Genomic DNA, 19,603 nt, shown 5'->3' with positions numbered 1-19,603 from the left:
AACAAAAGAATATTAATCCGGCAGCCATTTATGAAAGTGGTCTATAACATCAAGAAATGGTTAGATATTCTAGTCTTCTCGGATAGGGACAAATAAATGGAGGTCCCGTCTCCTGCATGGTTGGGGTAGGAGACGTTAATTTCCCACACACGAGATTACTGTGTGATGGATGTCCTCCCCTTGGGGTGGGATGGGTGGGAAGGTGAGATCGATAGACTGAAGCGGCTGCCAGAGGCGCCTGATATGCTGACGTCTGTTCTCAACCTTACACTGCACCCGTAATTCAACCTCTGGGCTGCAAGTGGTCAGATATAAACTATATTAAAAAATATTAAAAAAAAAAGATTGAAGTATCAGTACGGGTAACCCATGCTCTGCGGGCACGACATCCTGTTTTCAGCCGCTCATTTACGGAACTTTCAGAATGACTTGTCCCCGATAAAGTTAAGGAAGTGACAGAAGAACTGCCAGAGAGCTTGGGAAATCTCCGCTTGTAATCTCTTCAATAAGAGCCTCAAAGCTATTGCGACACAAACAATAGAAAGATATGCTCTCTTATCTGTTTTGCAACCATTTGTGCTCTGATGTAGAATAATTGCATAACGTCGTAACCGCCTATCGAGGTGCAGGGATGTGAGAAAAAATAACTTGGGGTTACTTGACAAACTTCTAAAGTCCAGTGCTTTTCCAAAGAATGAAGCGCGATTTCAGTGTCACTACTCCTTCCGTTTGGACACTCGTTATTTTCTGGTACACCCGTCAAGCAGGAATTCGACAAGTTTCTCTGGTAGCTTGTCAATGACGCGATGGTGAGATTTTTAGGTTTTGAAAAGGGTTTATTCATAACAAAGCACCTAAGTTACAAAATAAAAGTGCTTGACTTCATTGTTCCCAAGATTTCATTAATGGTTCTCTCCGTACTGTCTGCAATACAATTCTTATGATTACGAACTTGGAGAGTTTGGTACTGGATCAACTAATAATCCCTCCCGATTAAAATTTTTTTACTCTCATCACTTTTTCGCTTGATATGGTAAGGGGAAATTATTTCTTGATCAATTATGGGTGTAGGAGAGTTATTATTGACACAACACAATGATCGGTTACAGTGGTGGATCCAGGGGGAGGGGCCCTGGGGGTCCGGACCCCACCTATCAAGACTGACGCTTACAACTTTGAGACTGAAATTCTTACATCGACAGGATCGTGGATCACTTTTTATCTGGCTGATTTTGTTAATGAATCCAAGTAAGCGGTAAGCGGACAAGGAATCATAACGTGACACCGCGACTGGTGGGAGGGGGGGAAGAGAAGTAATTTGCCTCAAAAGAGTCTGACAGTCCTTTCTGAGCCAAAGTTTGGATCCCCCCAATCAAAAATTCCTGGATCCGCCTCTGGGTTACAAAAAATAAGGGGAAAATATGGCAAAAGGGAACAGTTTCTTACCAACAAATCAAATCCTTTATTCTCACTTCTTGTTCATTTGAACTTGTTAAATAAAGGTAGAGAGAAAAGGGTTTTCTTATTGCAAATCCGTCGAGTTTTAAACAATTCAGGCAAATTACAACAGTTTTGTTTTAAAATAATGTTTTCTTTTGTGCAAGTACAGCTACGACTTTTTTGAAAACAACGCTCTCCTTGCTACGGTCTTGTACCTCCCTGCAGAAGGTATCCTGGTTATAATTTTTTTGTATCGTCATTTTTTGAATCGATAGGCAGGGTAACACGCTTTAACTAGTGTCCATGCTTTCTGCCGAGCCAGCATCTCTCTGAATAGAGTCAAACATGGAGGACAGCTCGGAACTTGATTTGATCTGCGCCAGGAATTCACTGAGCAAGGGACTTTTATCTAGAACAATAAAAAGAAAAATGGTCTCTTGGCACAGAAGAAAAAAAAATGAATGTCAGCCCTAAGAAAATGGAGGAATGGCCTGTCCAGTTTTTCACGTCACGACAAACACCCCTTTCCCATGTACAATCTGTCACAGATAAGTGTCATCCGCAACCAAACCTTACCTTGACTAGATAGAACCATTTTCAACTAAGTTTCGAGAGTAATCTGGGATTACAATGGTTCTGCTTCACTTAGCTGCGTGATTGGTCCAGAGAACTCGTGCCACTCTCTCGACCAATCAGAAGCACAACGATTACAAAACGACTTGGTCCCCCGCGTTTTCCCGCGCTTTATGGGTTTTGCTCGTTTTCACTTTGAGCTCTCATTGGCTCATCGGTGTAATTTCCTCTCTTTTGATTGTTCGTTTGTGATTACTTTGGTTTTTATTTCACGACACTTCCAGGTGTGGTGACCAACGTAACCCCAACCCATAGCCACCGTTTACCTGCTCGTAATTATACGAGTCACTAAGTCACGTAATCTTATTCTTTGGATTAACACATTTCATATTGCCAAAGCTACTGCTGCGAATGCTTCTGCTGCATCTTCGGAAATATTTGAGAGCGTTCGGTTGGAAGAACGTTCACCTTTGTCGAATACTATTGCTTCGAATGTTTACACGTATCTTCCGTAATCTTCGGGCGCGTTCGGTTAGGAGATCTTCAAAAACAGCATGAAATGATGTGAAGTCAGCGTTACAGCTGTATTGACTATCATCAAAATTAATGTTTCTTTTGTACTGATCGACGTCATAGGTTTAAGTGCAAATTAAAACACTTACCACTGTCTGGAATCGACAACAGGGCAGCCACAGCTCTTAATGCTGATCTCTTCAACTCGTCTTGTTTTTCGAATTCTTGCTTAACGGAGTTAGCCTTCACCTTTGTTTGTAATGTCGCACGTAACGGTTCCACAAGAATATCCACACCTAGGAACAAAGAGAATAAAAACTACTGAAATAATCCCAAGGAAAGACCAACTCCACCCGAAAAAAAGCCTTTCTTCGACGAAACACCGCACCCAGTCACAAAAATGCGGCGTATATTTGAGAATTATGAGAAATAAAGAAAGGCAAAGAAAACAAAGGAAAGAAACAAAGCAAAGGGATAAAAGAAAAAGGACAGAAAGAAAATAGGAGAGAGAGAAAACGAGAGAAAAGCCACCATATAAGGCCTTTTCTTGTGAATACTCACGCTGTAATATAGCATTGGGACACAACGAGGACAGTCTCACTAACATCAGAAACGTCAGCATCTGAATGAACAACAAGGATTTTCAGACTATGAACAAGGTAGCGAGCGCTCAGCGAAAGGAGAGGGGAGCGGCATCTCCCTATTGGGTTTGGGCTGAGGGCGAACGCTGATTGGTTTAACTTTTTCATATCATTTTTATTCAGTAGAGATGTACCTGCAAACTTATTTACTCCCCCAAATCATTCCGTTGTACAAAGAGAACGTTTAATAGTTCACCCTTGGCAAAAATTAGTAACGACGACAAAAAAGACCTTGGTACCACAACAAAATTTCACAATTTCAAGCAAAAAAGTAAGGAAAGTAAAAAAAAAAAAAAAAAAAAAAAAAAAGTGAAAAAAATATGAAAAATATCAGCAAAGGATACTGTTTGATTAGAACCACATTCTCCGATCTAAAATTATTAGAAATGTATAGCAAACAGTGTGGAGAATTCATGTTTAGATATTTCGAATCTCCTTAGGGCGTACCCTACAATTTCCTTACCAGGGGTCATTATGTCTGGGTTAGACTCGGAGCAGAAACGCGACTGCACAAACCTTGATATCATAGTGATCCTTAAGTCCGTCCTCTACGTGACTCAAGAACTCGAAGATGTCGAGACGATCGAGAGATGTGTCTAGAAGGGTGTACATACATTCGAACGCTGCCTAAAAACACAAGTAAGCCAAGATCATGTCACAAGTCAGAACGTTCATACACCAACTCTTCCCATTGATTTATTTTCGTTTTCTAGGTTTAAAATGCAAAGCGGTGTTTAAGCGAACTCACAGTAACCGCAGTGTAAAGTTTGCCTACACTGAATATCATCACTAACACAAGTAAAAGCAAAGGGAAGTGTATGAACTGCTGCAATACACTTTGACTAATGCCCCATTCATACCAGCAAGACATGTTAAGTCAAACGAATAAAATCAGCAAATAGGAAACTGGAAGACTAAATTTACATAGGGTTCGAGTTATCACTACCTTTTGTTTTCATCGCGCTAAATTTGAAGTCAACAAACTTCACGTTAAGCAGCTTCAATGAGGAAAACAATTTCAAACCGTGTTCGACAAAACAGCCTTAAAACGCGTTTTATCTCTGGTGTGAAAGGGGCAGAAGCCAAAACTGAAATAAAACTCAACTGAGAGGGACATGTCCCTTGGCTACAAAGCGCTTTTTGAAAAGCAAAGAAGAAAAAACCGAAACAAAGCGAGACACTAACACAACAAGGTTCCTTGCAGCATTTGCCACCTTGTTCTCGTAGATAAATAAACCTCTAAGCTAATTTTAATGGAATGTAGGGCTCGACATTAACTTTTCAACTTACTAGCCAAGTGGCTAGAGACATCTTACATGTTTTGAGATGTTACGACAATTTCAGTCTGTTTACTAGCCAAACTGGCTAGTGGAAATTGAAAACCACTAGCCAAAACTGAATTTCTACTAGTCTGTGGCTAGTGGGCTACCGTTAGTGTCGAGCCCTGGCATGTGTTTCACTTGGATGCTTGCGGTACTAGCGCATTACCCAACCACTGCTCTATACACCATCACAACTTACACAAACAAGGAAACCTAACGCACCTTTCTGATGTCCAAGCCATCATCCACAGTGTGCTTAAACGGCCCCATCTCTACTTCTCGAATGAGTTCTTTCTATAGGTAGAAGACAGTCATCGAAGTTATCAATAAACGTCCTTGCTAAGATTGCATTAAAGAACGTTCAAAACTTTAACTCGCATGATCAGATCTCTCAGTTAGTACGTGCGCTATGATTTATCAGTTTAGTTGGCCGTACAGTGAAATACGGCTAAATTCAAAATTTCGTTTGAATTGAAATTCCGTCCCCCCCCCCCCCCGGCCCCTCCCCACCAACCTATTTGAACCAAAAGATCTCTGTCCGTACTGTAAGTTACGAAACCGGATTTATGGCCCACGCGCGAAAAAGATCGGTTCGTAACTTACAGCACGGACCTTGTACTCGGTTATTAAGAGGTATTAATACACGACTCGGGCAGTCAGAGGGCCAATAACTAAAATCGACCAATCAAAATGCTCTATTGCCGGTCAATATTCTCTCAGTATTGGACCGGGCACTGTCCCGAATGATACCGCGCTTGTTTCCCTTTGAACTTCAGTCGTATAATAAATCTCTTATTAACCAAGCTTGCTCGGGACCGTACTGGAAGAATATCGGCCCTCGGTCTTTTTTGTACAGACCAAGCGCAGCGAGGTCCGTACTGTCAAGGCCTCGGGCCGATATTCTCCCAGTACGGCCCTCGCGCTTAGTTAATAAGAAATATTTAAAACAAAATCTTCACCGATACTCAAATTCAAAGTTTCACCTACCCTGACTTTAGTCTCGTTGTACAGTTGAGGGAGAATTTGTTCCAACAAATCCCTAATGAGACTCGGTTTATTGTGAGCTGCTGAATTGAATGTCACTAAAGCGACACGGCGGACATTCTGTGTAAAACAAAAACAAAAAAAATGGAACAGTTCTCTACACGAACGAATCATACATAAAAGAATGTATATCTTTCAACCTGCATTGTTTGTGTTAATATCAAGATTCAGCACAATGCAGTGTAAAGTAAAGAGGTATCGGCTCCATTTAGCCCAGTGGAAAAGTACTCAGGTAGCACATACCAAATCTGGGTCCTGTACTGTTCTAAGAAATTCTCCAATGCATCCTCTTAGCTGACTGTCTATCGGCTGAGGCTAAAGTACCAGTAAAAGAAACAATGCGTGAACTTTCGTGCATAAATCGTATATGTAGTATATTTACGTAACGTATTTTGCTTCGTAGTTAACGTAGTTAAAATGAACGTTCCCAAACTAATACTGGTCCAAGGTTATCGTTGATACAGATACAGTGAGACGTCCTTTGGAGTATATTCTTTCAAGACCTTCCTGAACAATTGTGGATAAAAATGGCGGCGCACAAGCGAAGAGTCAGGCTCATTCCTCACACACCAACAACCTGCTTCTTTGAAGCAAGAGGGAAGCCCTTCAACGCGTCTTGTCAACAGCCGAGATAACATAACATTAGCGTACGCTACACAGTGGATAGCGTTGAAAAAGTGCTCTGATTGGCTACTCAAACCCAAGATATCCTTTCCTATTTAACTCCGAGCCACGTGCGCGGGATTTGCGCCAGAAAATATTGTAATCGTTGCAGGAGCAATCGAGTTAAAATCGTCTTTAATATCTTACAATTTTACTGTATAATAAAGCAACTTTTCACCTCAGTGTCGGTGTCTTGCGGTAGATATTTACTTCCCTGCTTCGCAGCTTGGTAAATATCCACCACTACCAACCTCCACTTCGGCGAATAGTTGTTAATTATTGACAATTTCTTACTTGGTCCGAGATGGTAAATTTCACAGCTGTCACCACAGTACTCCGAGCAAAGGCTGAATCTGAGTTCAGGTAGTCCTGTGGCACAAAGCAGATAACAAGTTTGACGACAAGGAAATCCCATGTTTATGTGAAGTCAACATATTAATATATGTACCGTTGCCTACAACAAGGAACCGAGTTCTAAAACACAATTTTATTTCATTTTATTTCTTAAATTGCTAAGGGATAAAACGGTATCAATCCTTCCACGTCCAACGGTGACAACAAATGAATTTCTCCATTTCTTTTCATAACAATGTATTGTTACCAACGCGAACAAAAAAAGTTATATAGACTTCTGAACTTAACAAGCCAATCTGTTTCCTTTTTTTGTGTGTGTGAAATCTGGATTTCTATAAAGCCCATTGCATTTGTTTACATTGGGATACATCCTAAGTACCGTCACAAACCTTAAGCTGTGGTAGAAGGTGTAAAGGATCTACAAGAGTTAGTTTCCCCAGACACTCGGCAACAACATTCCTCGTTCCTTCTTCCGTGCTTTCACAATGGCTAAATAGCAAAGTCCTGCGGGACGACATTAATTAAACAAGAACTGAAACTAACTTCTACAACACGGAAGGAACACCTCATCGACAACAAATTGCTTTGCACTATTTGCGCCAAAAGAGGGTCAAAATACTCACTGAGAAGTTGAACAAGAACAAGCACCCTTCCATTATATTACCATTTCTTACCATATTGAGACGATAAATGGTCTTAAAGCTTCAACTCCAGTCGGACTTCCTGCTTCACACGAGATCACCTAACCAAAAATCACCATCAAAAACAATCAGTGGACATGTTAAATCACCTAAAGAGCCCAAGGCCTCATCTTACGGGAGCCTGTACGGTTTCCATCGCATGAAGCGACTAGGAATACTACTGCTATCCTCTGGATGGGAAGCCAGTTCGTTGCAATGTTACCTCTTCAGCCTTTTATAGGGTCCCCAAATATAATGGTACCCATTAACACTACTCGGTAGACTTAAAGTGCATGGTGAGAGAAGGGGCTTAGGTGTCATACCACACTTGCCACTAGGCCACCGCGTCTTTCAATACTCTTCCGACGATTTTAACGCTAGCGTGAGATGTTTTGACCAAAGGTAAGATTCTCTCTTCGTATATATTTCTTCTTGTTTTCCCTGTTGCTTTGTCACATGCCAGTAACCTTCTGGCAAAAACGAACATCCTTCATGAGTAGTAGCGAAGATTCTAAAACATTTTTTTTTTCGTATTTTCTTGTACCTCTTTGAGAGAATGAAGCAATAGATACTGTCTTTTAGGATTTGCTTGAATCTCCTTCAGTAGGAATGGTAAATACAAGTTCAAATTTCCCGCAGCGATTTTACCTACACAGAAGAGACAAAACAAACTAACATATTTTTAAATCCTTACTTAAATACATCACGTACTAACCGAGTTTGAGGTCCGTACTGTAAGTTACGGACCAAGTTTTTCCACTCGGACTTGAGCCCTAAAAGCCATAAATCCAATCGGATGCAACGAGGTTCCCTAACTTACGGTACGGACCGAGAAAACGAGGTTAACAAGATATCTATTATATTTCTTGAATCAAATAGAGGGGGAAAAATTTCAATAAAAACAAACTTTTGCATTTAGCGAGCTGCAGAGGGAATGCGGCCCGCTAAATTGACCAATCATAACGCACGTATTAACTGAGGGAGAATACCCTGACTTCTAACCAAGTGACAAAGACAAAGTCGCAATCGTATTAAGCTTCGCGTGATCCAATCGGTCGAGAGGGGTAACGTGAATTTCTTTGGACCAATCAGAGAGAAAGTACAACAAAACTAAAGCAATGCAGGATTACTTTCGACGCTATATTGAAAATTGGTACAAAAATGACAGTTACATCCATTCAACTTGCTTATTCATCAAATACTATGATATTCGTATTAGATCTACGTGAAGTTAACAAGCAAGCGATAGAACAAACCTAGTGCGAAAGAAGCCGCTGACTTGACTTCCTCGGATGGTGATGAGAAACAATCTAAGATGGCCTCAGCTAGGTCCTGATGACTGCTTAAGTCACTGAAAAGAAAAAAAAAATGGTCCTAAATTTACTCCGAGGAATTTGAATAAGGGGAGACGATGAGGTGGAGAAAAACGGGTAGGGGGGTGCGGGAGGGAAGGGGGATGGGGGTGCAGAAGGGAAGGGGGGAACGAAAGGGAAGGGGGATGGGGGGTGCGGGAGGGAAGGGAGGGGGGGCAGGGGGAAGGTTACTTACAAAATTTGGCTCCCTTAATTTTTCTTCAAGGTAGCCTGAGTCTTCTCTGCTTTCGAGTGCTTCAAACACTCTATGGAATTTTTCGCACTCATATAGATTTTAACGACATAAACGACTACAGATAGTGTCATAGGCGGCTGTGAAAGGAAAAGGGGCCGTCATGCGAAACCCAAGCACGAGAGTCTGCTCACAGGCTCAACAGACAGCGGTAACAGGTGTTACAGGCGGCGTTAGAACGCTGGTAATCAGATTTCATTGAAACCCCTACACTTCTTTGCCCAAAAACGCTTGTACTGCTGGCTACACAAAGAAGGATTTTTCTACCAACGTACATGTGTCTTCCTATTTCGCCCAATGACAGCAGGGAAAACAAACGTAAGGGATCGGCCACCTTTTCACTCTGTACATAAAAAAAAATCATATTAAAAAAGAAATAGATCAGCAAATCGAATAATTTTTTCAATTAACGTTGGAGGAATGAAAAACTAAAAAAAAAGAAAAATTTAACGCTAAACATCAAAACTCATTCTTACCTGAATATCTCTAACGAACTGATTTACCACAGATTTTCCATCGTAGGGACACGACATGGCTAGTGCTGCAACACACTTGGCAATGGAGTGGAAAGCCTGAAAGAAAAGGACAAAAATAGAAAAAAAAAACTTATATATATGTAAAAGTAAATCCAAATTAAATAAAATGAAATACGGCATGTGTAAGGGGATTGTCAAGACAAAACAGGGAAGTGTGACCTAATACACTGAAAATACTTTCTCATTTAACGTTAATTTTAAACCAAATTTAATGAGTTCATCATGTGTCTCAATAATGGTCCTCGTTCAAATCTGTTTTCAGTTTAAGAGATACGATTTTTATACCCAGCCACAATCTCCAATCTTCCCCCCGTTTTTATAAAAAAAAATCCAGCTCTGGGGGGGGGGGAGAGGGAGGGAGGGAGGGGGAGGGAGAGAGAGGGAGGGAGAGAGGGAGGGAGGGAGGGGGAGGAAGAGAGAGGGAGGGAGAGGGAGGCCACATTCACATTCTCCATTCTTTCCCCCTTTTTTTATGAAAAAAAAATCAAGCTTTGAGAAGGAAGGGGGGAGGGAGAGGGAGGGAGGGAGGGGGAGGGAGAGGGAGGGAGGGAGGGGGAGGGAGGGGGAGGGAGAGGGAGGGAGGGAGGGGGAGGGAGGGGGAGGGAGAGGAAGGGAGGGGGAGGGAGAGGGAGGGAGGGGGAAGGAGAGGGAGGGGGAGGGAGAGGGAGGGAGGAGGGAGAGGGGAGGGAGAGGGAGGGAGGGGGAGGGAGAGGGGAGGGAGAGGGGAGGGAGAGGAAGGAGGAGGGAGGGGGAGTGAGGGAGAAGGGAGGAGGGAGACGGAGGGAGGGGGGAGGGAGGGGGAGAGAGAGGGAGCTAAGAAGGGATGAAAATGAACCATAGATAAATGACAAGGACGCATCAAAAACAGTCGCCAGACACCTTAATCTACCCAATCATTCTAAGCAGCATATGGCAGTCTGCGGTCTTTCCAGTTCGGAAAGCCGCAAAAGTCTTGAACAAAAGTTTATCGTTCAAATCTGCCCTCTTTATTCCATAGGTATCAACGAACGTTTTTCATTCTACTAATTCATTCTTGTTTTTTCTCGTCACCATGTTCCCACCACTAGCGTAGCTCCACTTTCTGCATATAAACACACACGTAACCCACAATTCCTTCATTCGCTATTACGAAGGGCTAAAGCTCGAAACGTCTGCTTTTTAACTCTTCACGGTGGCCAATTTACAATTTCAACTTAGTTGATAAAGCCAAATTTCCTTATTGCGCATCTCGCGCTCTTTCAGGGAAGGTTTTCGCGCGTTATTGTCATCAAAGGTTTACTTCCTAGTCTGAATAACTTGTGAAACATTCGCTTTCTTGGAAACATTTCCTTACGTCAGCACCGTACACTCACTGGGCAAATAGTAGGCAAAGAATGGACCAATCAGAGCACGGGTTTTTCTGTGATAATGTTATAATACCTGTTTGTGGATGACTATTTGTTGACTGGCATGGCTTGAAGAGTAAATAGGAGTAACTAACATCTAAGAATAAAAGAATAAAGAATTAAAACGAAGCCTGTTTTGGATTTTATTCATATATTACTCACAAATGTTCAAGAAGGTTTTGAGAGAGACAAGAAATACTTTACTCCAATGCTACTTCATTCACACCAGATCTGGGTTGCTTTTCTCTTTCCTTATTCTGCCGAATATTAAACTTATTTCTCCTTATAATAGGACCCTCCGAATCGCACATGAAAGTCACGAGAATAAAGAAGTTGATCACTAATTTAAAAAGCTCCTCGTGATCAAAAAATTCTCCTCTTAGTACCGGAGGAAATGTAAAGAGAAAAGTACGGAGAATACCACTGTTCGGGGGAAAATGTTTACGTGATATTCTCGCTGTGTGATTTTCACATTAAGTACCACTTATAACCTTAAGGTTATCTAAATGAGAGTCTCTCTAGAGAAGCGGCCTCTCGACTCTCTCTAGTTAAAGTCATACCTGGAAGAGATCTTTAAATCCCATTCCTTTCATTCCAGAAGTAACCAGCTCAGTAAGAAGAGTGAGAGTGGCATTCAAAGCTCCACCTGAGCAATCAAGAAATTATAATTACTACTAAATGATAAAATCGTTTTTAAAACGGCTAGCTTATCAAGAGCTCTTTACGTATGAGTGCCTAAAACTGAAACCGATCTGGGCACAACCGCTGATCAGAACAACACGAACTATCTTTAGTAGCATGTAAGTCAAGAACGCGATATTTTACAGGAAAATGGAATCAAACCTGAGGTAATGTCAGTAACCAAACACCTTGGTCAAAAGTAGGGCAAGCGCAAAGGGACCAACTTTACCCACCCGCGCGCCACTTTCCCGCGAAAAATTACAAAAGGAAACACAGGATACAACCGCAGGCACGTAATGAAAGCATGGAGCCTCTGTAACGTTCGCACATGCGCAGACGTTTGACCGCTGTGTATTAACCAGGTTGCTATTGGTGTCCGTTTTGCATTTGATTGGATTCGCGGATGGTTGGAACGATCTTGACAAATCACGGAGCAATGTGAAGAATTCGGTATACATCGGCTTGACAAAATAATGGAAACAGCCCTGAGTGGTTGCGTTACTCTAATTTACGAAAAAAGTAATTTTTTAGAGTATTGCCACAACTCCCAGGCTGGAATCAAAGCAGATCACAATTTGCCACCCTGCCCTCGATACCCTTGGGGTTAATGGGCACTGTAACGCGCCGTCAACATTTCAAAACGGTTACACAAACAATACAATTTATTCGTAACTAGTGGTTTCTGAAACAGAATTATATTAAATTATACTAAAGCTAACTACCGACGACGACAAAACGAAAAAAACCGGCGAAATGACAACGTAAAACATACCTGATGGTTTCAACATCTAAACGGATACGAGATGCAGCATGGCGATCATAAGACGACCAACTACATCACAATAATAACATTTTTCGCGCGAAAACTCAAATTATAAATACCAACGCGAGAGGAGTGAAGCCTAGTATGTGGATGGTTCGCTGGCCCTTAAATTTGTTGTAATACGCATAAACTACATAATGTTTTGGAGACTATGCACCCTTCTATAAATTTGAAATGAGACAGTTGGTAACGTACACCCTCTCTAACCTTGAAGAAGTGGTGATCTTATCAAAACCATGATGGCCGGAAGAGTGGAGGTGCAAGCCTGTGAAAAATGTAAACGTCAATTGTTAGAGTTTTGAAGAAAACGAATAGACTGTGGAGTCGGAAAATAAAATTAAAGTAAAAAACAAAAAAACAAAAAAACAAAAAAAGGTGAATTAACAAAACGAGCTAGAAGACCAATCCAGTCCGTTGTTTTCTGAATTTAAGTAGCATGAAGCACCTAGCTGTACTTCTACTGCTGTTTCCACTAATGTTGTTGGCTGATTGTGGCCCTGTCATAAGTGTTTAAAATAAAAGCTTCAGGGGTTAGGGCTAACCACTAACAGGTACTACGGTTATCAAACACCTTCCCAACATCTCTCTTCTCGCCTCTCCCCCCCCTCCCCCCCCCCCGCCCTGGAGAAAGAGGAAGAAAGAGAGAGACCCTGGAAAACGCTGGCCACGCTTGTCTTACCCCGAAAAGCGTAAATGAGAGAAAGCCTGGTAACGAGGTTAAAAGCTCGTTTGTGTAACAAGCACACTGCTGTACCTGTGCCATGCTATCCTTGTGGATCTTGGCAACCGACGTTAACAATGTAAGAGAAAGCTGAAAAAAAAAAAAAAATCAATCCGTCGATCAGTCAATTAACTAACCAGTCAGTCCATTAATTTCATTGTCAACCAATTATGTCAACCAAACTAAGATGATAATGTTCGTTTTGACTAAAACAATAATTAGGAAAAATGGGCAGTGGTATCGCAGAAGCTAGGAAACCAATCAAGTGCGTACTCAGATATGATGTTACCCTCGCATTTACCCTACAGCAAAGCCCCCAATACGAGACACCAAACGCACTGCACAACTCTGTGCACGAAACCCCAATCATTAACATTCTTAACTGCGCCATACCTGAGAGATATGAAGATCGCTTTCACTGATTAGGGGCGGAACTTCCGTCAGTACTCCAGAAATGTTCTCTTGAGACAATAAATGACCTAAACACAACACGGGAAACACATTGGTTAGCCCTTCACTACCTCACATCAGCATGCCATTTCTTCTTACTCGTCTTTACACATTTCCCATGGCGCTTCCAAGGTGAATTTGTCTAACGAGAAAAGAGCTTCTTGAGTTTGCGATCATTTCCTTAAATCTCAATACCTAAATGTTTGATTCAGGGGCGATACTGTTGGGAGAAAATTAATTAAATGCTGGTTACTCTTACGAGTCTAAGGTTAAACCTTTGACTCTCAAGAGTGATTAACATGAAACTTCTCCCAACAATATCCATACATTTTTCAGCAGACACGTGATGAGAATACTCAAACTTGTCACGAAGAGGTTGTTATCCTGATCTAAAACCAAATTCTCGGTACCAATTTACAAGGAAATGTATAGCAGCAAGAGGGGACAATCAACAATCAGATCTTGGAAGTTAAAGGGTGAAGAACTGTCACATAGTCCATTCCAGGAACAAAGTTGGCAAACGATCGTGAACGCTTATCGCCTCTCGTTGAAAGGGATCACGATTACGTTATAAACAAAACAAAAAAAAAAAGCCTTACCGTAGTTCGTAACCAAAACATTTAGGGTTGTCAAAGTAGATAACTTGAGTGCTCTTTGGTTCTTGCGCAAGAAGGAGGCAAGAATTGGCATAGAATCACCCTAAACACGGTGATGAAAAAAGAGAAAAAATGATCAGTGAAGGAAATATTTGAGCTTACTGGGGCTACACAAGACCTTGGTGATTTCATTCCCATTCATACTTACTAGTATTGGATTGAGATCGATTTTTAGTGGCGATCTGAAAGACAAATAGGAGGTGTAAGTTTGTAGCTCGGAAAGTCAGTCGCTTCGGAAAGCTTAAGAAAAGGTAGCCTACTTGCGGGCGGCAGTTTGTGTTTTCGAGCGCGAGATTCAGCACGGCGAATATTCGGTCGTCATATTGGATGGGTGAAAGATCTGGGACGATTGACCAAGCGAGGGGGGTGTTGAGGTGGGGGGGGGGGGGCGAGAAAATTCCCTCGCCCTCGCTTTGTCACTCGTCCTAAATCTTCCAATGTCCCTATTCGCCGCGCTGAATCTCGCAATACGGCCTACATGCAAGCTAAAGAATTGGAGATTGATAGAGGAATTAAAATGGTGCTTTACAAAATAGAGGTACTATCCATATCCACGTCATATTGAAACTTAGAAACCAAAATAATCTGTAAGCTGAAACGATTTCAAAATCCGCCTCCATTAGACTGAGCGTCGCAGGTGCTTTAACCACAACTGACTGCAAACAGCAAGTAACGGAGTTAGTCGACAAACCCGGCAATCAGTGAATAAGCTTTGACAGTAGTAAGCCGAGTGATCTCATTTCTCAGTCTATCTAGGAATATCGGGAGACACTGGGGTAGTTGCTGACCAAGTTCATCGCCGAGGCTGCACAGAATCTGACCCCTGAAAAAAACAAACAAACAAACATCTTCTCAACTAGAACATTCAAAAGCCAACTAGAAGAGATCATACATCTTATTTTGATTCGAGTTTTGGTGCACCGACGATTGGCGGCACACACGAGCTTTTATCCCTTTATTCCAAGCTAAATTGAGGTTAAGAAAAGAAAAAAAAAATTGGCCAAAATAAAAGATTTATTGTAAGGCAATATATACCTTTAACGCGCGTTTTACGCGAGTTCCCTTGTATCTTTCCGAGCCCCATGGGAATGGAGAGGGGGGGGGGGATATACGATAAACGAGCACAATGTCCGCGAGTATTTTGTATTTTTGTTAAACAATGGAACAAGGGATTTATTATTCCACTATTACTTAATTTTTCATTATTTTTACATCACGTGTTTTTCGAAACTTCGAGCGGTCTTATCTGAGTATCGTACCACTCGCGTAAGGTGTGCGTGAAAGAGGAAAACAACACGAAAGAAACCATTTAAGCGCTTTTGATGACCAAAACAAAATTACTGTGGGTTTCGAAGTTCGTTGCATATAATAAACGGCAACGAGATCAAAGATGGTGCGGATCGTTCCTGTTCGTCTTTCTTGGAGACAAGAAAGTGACTGGAGGCAGGTCAGTTTCCAGTATTTTCACTTGTCCGCAAGATCAAAGTGGGTGATTTACAGCAAGTAAGAAAGCTCCAGCTGTCTTGCCCGCTTGAGTAACCAATCAAAACAAAGTATGCCCTTCATGTTACTTACTTGCGAAGCGCGCGATGTTATAGCGAAAATTCTTGTATCAAATGGTTTGTTTCTCAACTTAACAAGTGTTGGTCGGCTGGTTTAAAGACAAGCGATCATGGGAAGTATGGCTTTTACAAAACCATTCAGCATCAATGTATGTATGTCGATGAGAGTCCTTTGCCACAGAAATGAACACTCCTTAATCACAACTTACATGCATGATATGGCTCTTTCTTTGACCTCCTGGTCAATATCAGCAGCTTTAAGTCTGACAAGGGTACACTGGTAAATGTCCTTCACAAATGGCTTGAACTCAAATTCACTTGCTGGCACTCCTATTCCATTGGACAAGAAACAGCAGTCAATCTCATGTCCGAGAACAATGTTACATGTTAACAAAGCATATGATGATTCCTGTCACGCCAGCTGAATGGAAATTACTCTGCGCAGCGGACTTTTCTGTACGCTTAATGAAAATAAAGACAGCAACGAAGAGCACCAGAGCTTCGATTTTAGAAACTGTCTGCTAGAGGTCGGTAGGTTTTCGAAAGCCGGGTCTTCAAGCTCTTCTATGAGTTTCTCCCATTTTTTCGGCCCATCTCGAGTCTTGTAGCACGCAAAAAAAAAAAAATAAAAATAAACAAACAAACAAACAAACAAATACCCAGGCTCGATGAAGATTTTAAATACAGTGCATGTCTCTATAAAGTAAAGGTAAAGTTACACAAATGTAGCCCAGAGAATGGAAAAAAAAAAAAATACCCTGACGTTCTGACATACCGCGAGGTCTGATGACCTTGACCAGCTGCTGAGTGACCATCAAAGCTTCGGAAGTGATCTTGTAAAATGGATCACCTACTGCTGCTACTACAGGCTATGAGCACACGCAAAAAAAGGTTCACAGTTATCATGGTTGACCGCGAATGTTCTAATTGCTTCAAGTATTAGACAACAACACAATAACAAAAAATAAAACATGAATACTTACAGGAACTAGAACACGAATGTGTGGATGAAAAACTTTGGGTGGATGTTGAGAGAGAACGCAGCCAAGGAAAGCGAGGGTGTCGATCTTCATATTTGATGTTGAGCTCTTGTCTCTGAAAGGACAGGAAAAATGTATGAAAAAAGGCAATTATTTATGATTTAACAGAAGAAACATCATTGTCTATGTAAGCACGTTTTCTTCCACCTTGAACTCTCGTTATCCTGGAATAAGGAAAATAAGTAGCTAGAATCGCCATTACAACCAACACATCCAGCTGCTTTTGAGTTCGTAGCCTCCAAATGGAAGTACCCGTTATGCTTTTAGGTCATCGGGTACTCAAGAACTCAAAATTTCCATGACAAATTATCGGTGTACACTATTCTTTTTTGTGTCAATGGGGTATTACAGGTGCACATGGTCAACTATAAACGTTATACCCAGCTGCTCAGAGAAATGCATTCCCACAAAAATTAAAAAAAAGTGTTCGCGTCAATACCGGGATGATCTCATCATTTTGACGTGTTACGAGTCGCCGACTCAGTTTCTTTTTCAAAATAAAATATTGCGCATTTAAATTAACCATCTGATCAGAAAACAAGTATAACCTAGATAACCATCGATAATTTTTGTGCACACTTCCACCTCTCTGTTTCAAAACCTTTCTCTAAAATGCTGTATGTAAAACCCACTCGTGCACGCAACCAACGCCTTACCCAAGGGAAAACTGTATTCCAGGAACAATGGCACTTATGTGATCAGAGAGAGCCCCGGGCAAAACAGCAACAAGCTCCAACAATAGATGGAAACATCCCTGAAATGAGTAAACAGTTACATGAAATAAGTTCTGTGAAAGTTCGACGTCAATCAAAAATTGGTCCGTGCTAAGCGTGCGGATGTCGAGTAACAGACGCACGCGGGAAGGTTGGAGAATGCGAGAGAGCGACTAAGAATTCTTGATCGCTCTCTAAACTTCCCAAGTGCATCTGCATCTCGATATATGTACAGCTAAAAGTATGAACCAATTCTTTAGTACCATAGCGGGCGTAATGGTCTCGTTTGAGCGACTTCATCTACAATTGTCGCTAATAATTCGCATCTTTGAGCAAGCTGTCGATAGAAATTGGCTTACTAGTGTATTTGAATAAAAGAAGTCGAATGTAGGTTACTTCTGTACGCTAGAGAGTCAAGGAACCAACTACACCGAGAATACGAGTACCTGTCTGGTTTTCACACTCTTTTCTTTCAGCTGTTTGTGCAGAGCTCTGACAATGGATGGTATCTGAGTGGTCAGGAGATTCACAGGGCTACAAGGAACAAAAAAGAAACATACAAATAAGGTGACATGCTATTTTGTGGAAGAATACAAGATAAGTGACAATGGCGATGACTAGCAGCTACAGTGCAGTTGAGTTCGCTCATGGAATAAATAAAAATGTTACTCGTCTTCTCTCCGCACACACAAAAAAGACGTACCGAAGTCAGATCATTGCTACTACATCATACTGTCCTTAAAAGTATATTATGACTCATTAGTTCGGTAGTTCTCACAAGGACTGAGAACTACCGAATTCATGAATTTGATTGGCTGAAATCAATATTGAAAGCGGTCTAGATTTTCCCCTCTAGACCGGCATCTAGACCGGTCTAGAAAAAAAAGGTACAAAGAATATAAAAAATTGGCATATAAGACACAGCCATATAATAAACATCTTATTAACCGAGCTAGGTCGGTCTGTATGGGAGAATCTTGACCTCGGTCGCTTGTACAGACCTCACTGCGTTCGGTCTGTGCTGGCAACCTCGGTCCAGATTCTCCCATACAGACCTCCCGCTCGGTTAATAAGAACTAAGTAATATGTACTTAATGACTAAGTGGGAGGGCCGGACGGGAAAATATTTGGCCGGAGGTCATGACGTACGGACCGAGCAAACTCACTCAATATTCATTTCATCGTATGACCACCTTAAGTGTTGAAAACTTCAACCTTAAATAGGACGCGATATACGGCACACAAAGTCACACGTGCACACACAAAACAATTCTTCCATTAAAACTTTACTTTATTCTTTCAAGTCAGAACAAGAAACTCCCAATTCCTTGAAAAACGCGACTTTTGTATTTCGCATGTCAATCCGTTCGGCCCTGCACACCCATCTGCTTTTATAATGGTTTTCTGTGGGATTGCGCGAGGGAGGCCGGACGCGTCATATGATAATAAGTTTATTTGTTTGTTTATAGTTTCTTCTCACCCTGAATCATCTTCCATCGCATCAGCGTCCAGCGTCTGACTGGCTACAGGCCTGGTTTGTCTCAGCAGAGTGATGTATGCTGCGAATATGTCAGCTTTGACATTCTCTTCCCTTTCTGCAAGATAAAATCCACACTGTTTGATTCAAGACTTTCAACTCCTTTTTCAATTCTTACAAAGTTTACAACATGTACCTTTGAATCTGGCAATGAGTGCTGGTGAAACTGATTTGTAGAACTCCGACAAAAGCTCTGGTCTTGATCCCAACACTGCTGACAAACACTTGGCTGCAGATCTGCGAACCTTAATAAAATAAATCCATGATTTCGCTGATATAAAATGATCCCTGTTAAAGCTGAGGGGCTAAACTAAGCACATCAGTGAATATCTAAAAAAATGTGCAGGACTCTATCAGAGCACCTAGATCTAGTGTCGTAAAATCAAAACCAAAGTAAAGATCGATCAGAAGGGAAGATACAATAAAGAGCCAATGAGAACTCAAAGTAAAAAACAAACAGCCGAAAGCGCGGGAAAACGCAGGCAACCAAGTTGTGACTGGTTTTATCTCTGCATTTATTGGTCGAGAGAGTAGCGCGGGTTTTATGGACCAATCACAGAGCGAAGTAAGGCACAACCAATACGCTCCCGGACTTGACACTGAATTGAAAATTGCACTCGCACATGTTATCAATGGCATGGTGTGACTTACATTACGGTCTTGG

General features: G+C 41.5%; 1 protein-coding gene across 1 annotated transcript in view; it reads right to left on the bottom strand.

Moving 5' to 3' along the window:
* Positions 1-1,438: 1,438 nt before the first annotated feature.
* Positions 1,439-19,603, bottom strand: part of LOC111334566 (cullin-associated NEDD8-dissociated protein 1) — a 31,099-nt gene continuing 12,934 nt past the window's right edge. The window contains exons 13-41 of the mRNA XM_088747162.1: positions 19,076-19,184; positions 18,883-18,997; positions 17,849-17,936; positions 17,346-17,443; positions 16,633-16,744; positions 16,425-16,518; positions 15,859-15,979; positions 14,779-14,910; positions 14,236-14,269; positions 14,031-14,130; positions 13,375-13,460; positions 13,015-13,071; positions 12,468-12,525; positions 11,317-11,402; positions 10,791-10,853; positions 9,312-9,407; positions 9,111-9,178; positions 8,487-8,581; positions 7,775-7,878; positions 7,225-7,292; positions 6,940-7,054; positions 6,491-6,565; positions 5,777-5,848; positions 5,477-5,593; positions 4,712-4,783; positions 3,684-3,794; positions 3,088-3,148; positions 2,676-2,822; positions 1,439-1,849 (exon numbers count right to left, since the gene is read on the bottom strand). Of these exons, the coding sequence (XP_088603288.1) occupies positions 1,731-1,849; positions 2,676-2,822; positions 3,088-3,148; positions 3,684-3,794; positions 4,712-4,783; positions 5,477-5,593; positions 5,777-5,848; positions 6,491-6,565; positions 6,940-7,054; positions 7,225-7,292; positions 7,775-7,878; positions 8,487-8,581; positions 9,111-9,178; positions 9,312-9,407; positions 10,791-10,853; positions 11,317-11,402; positions 12,468-12,525; positions 13,015-13,071; positions 13,375-13,460; positions 14,031-14,130; positions 14,236-14,269; positions 14,779-14,910; positions 15,859-15,979; positions 16,425-16,518; positions 16,633-16,744; positions 17,346-17,443; positions 17,849-17,936; positions 18,883-18,997; positions 19,076-19,184 (2,673 nt within the window). The 3' untranslated portion in view covers positions 1,439-1,730. The remainder of the gene's footprint in view (positions 1,850-2,675; positions 2,823-3,087; positions 3,149-3,683; positions 3,795-4,711; positions 4,784-5,476; positions 5,594-5,776; positions 5,849-6,490; positions 6,566-6,939; positions 7,055-7,224; positions 7,293-7,774; positions 7,879-8,486; positions 8,582-9,110; positions 9,179-9,311; positions 9,408-10,790; positions 10,854-11,316; positions 11,403-12,467; positions 12,526-13,014; positions 13,072-13,374; positions 13,461-14,030; positions 14,131-14,235; positions 14,270-14,778; positions 14,911-15,858; positions 15,980-16,424; positions 16,519-16,632; positions 16,745-17,345; positions 17,444-17,848; positions 17,937-18,882; positions 18,998-19,075; positions 19,185-19,603) is intronic.

Source organism: Stylophora pistillata, chromosome 2 (assembly GCF_964205215.1).
Source record: "Stylophora pistillata chromosome 2, jaStyPist1.2, whole genome shotgun sequence".
NCBI classification, from domain to species: Eukaryota; Metazoa; Cnidaria; class Anthozoa; order Scleractinia; family Pocilloporidae; genus Stylophora; species Stylophora pistillata.
Note: the sequence above shows the minus strand (reverse complement) of the source record. Positions and strands in the feature narration are given on the sequence as shown.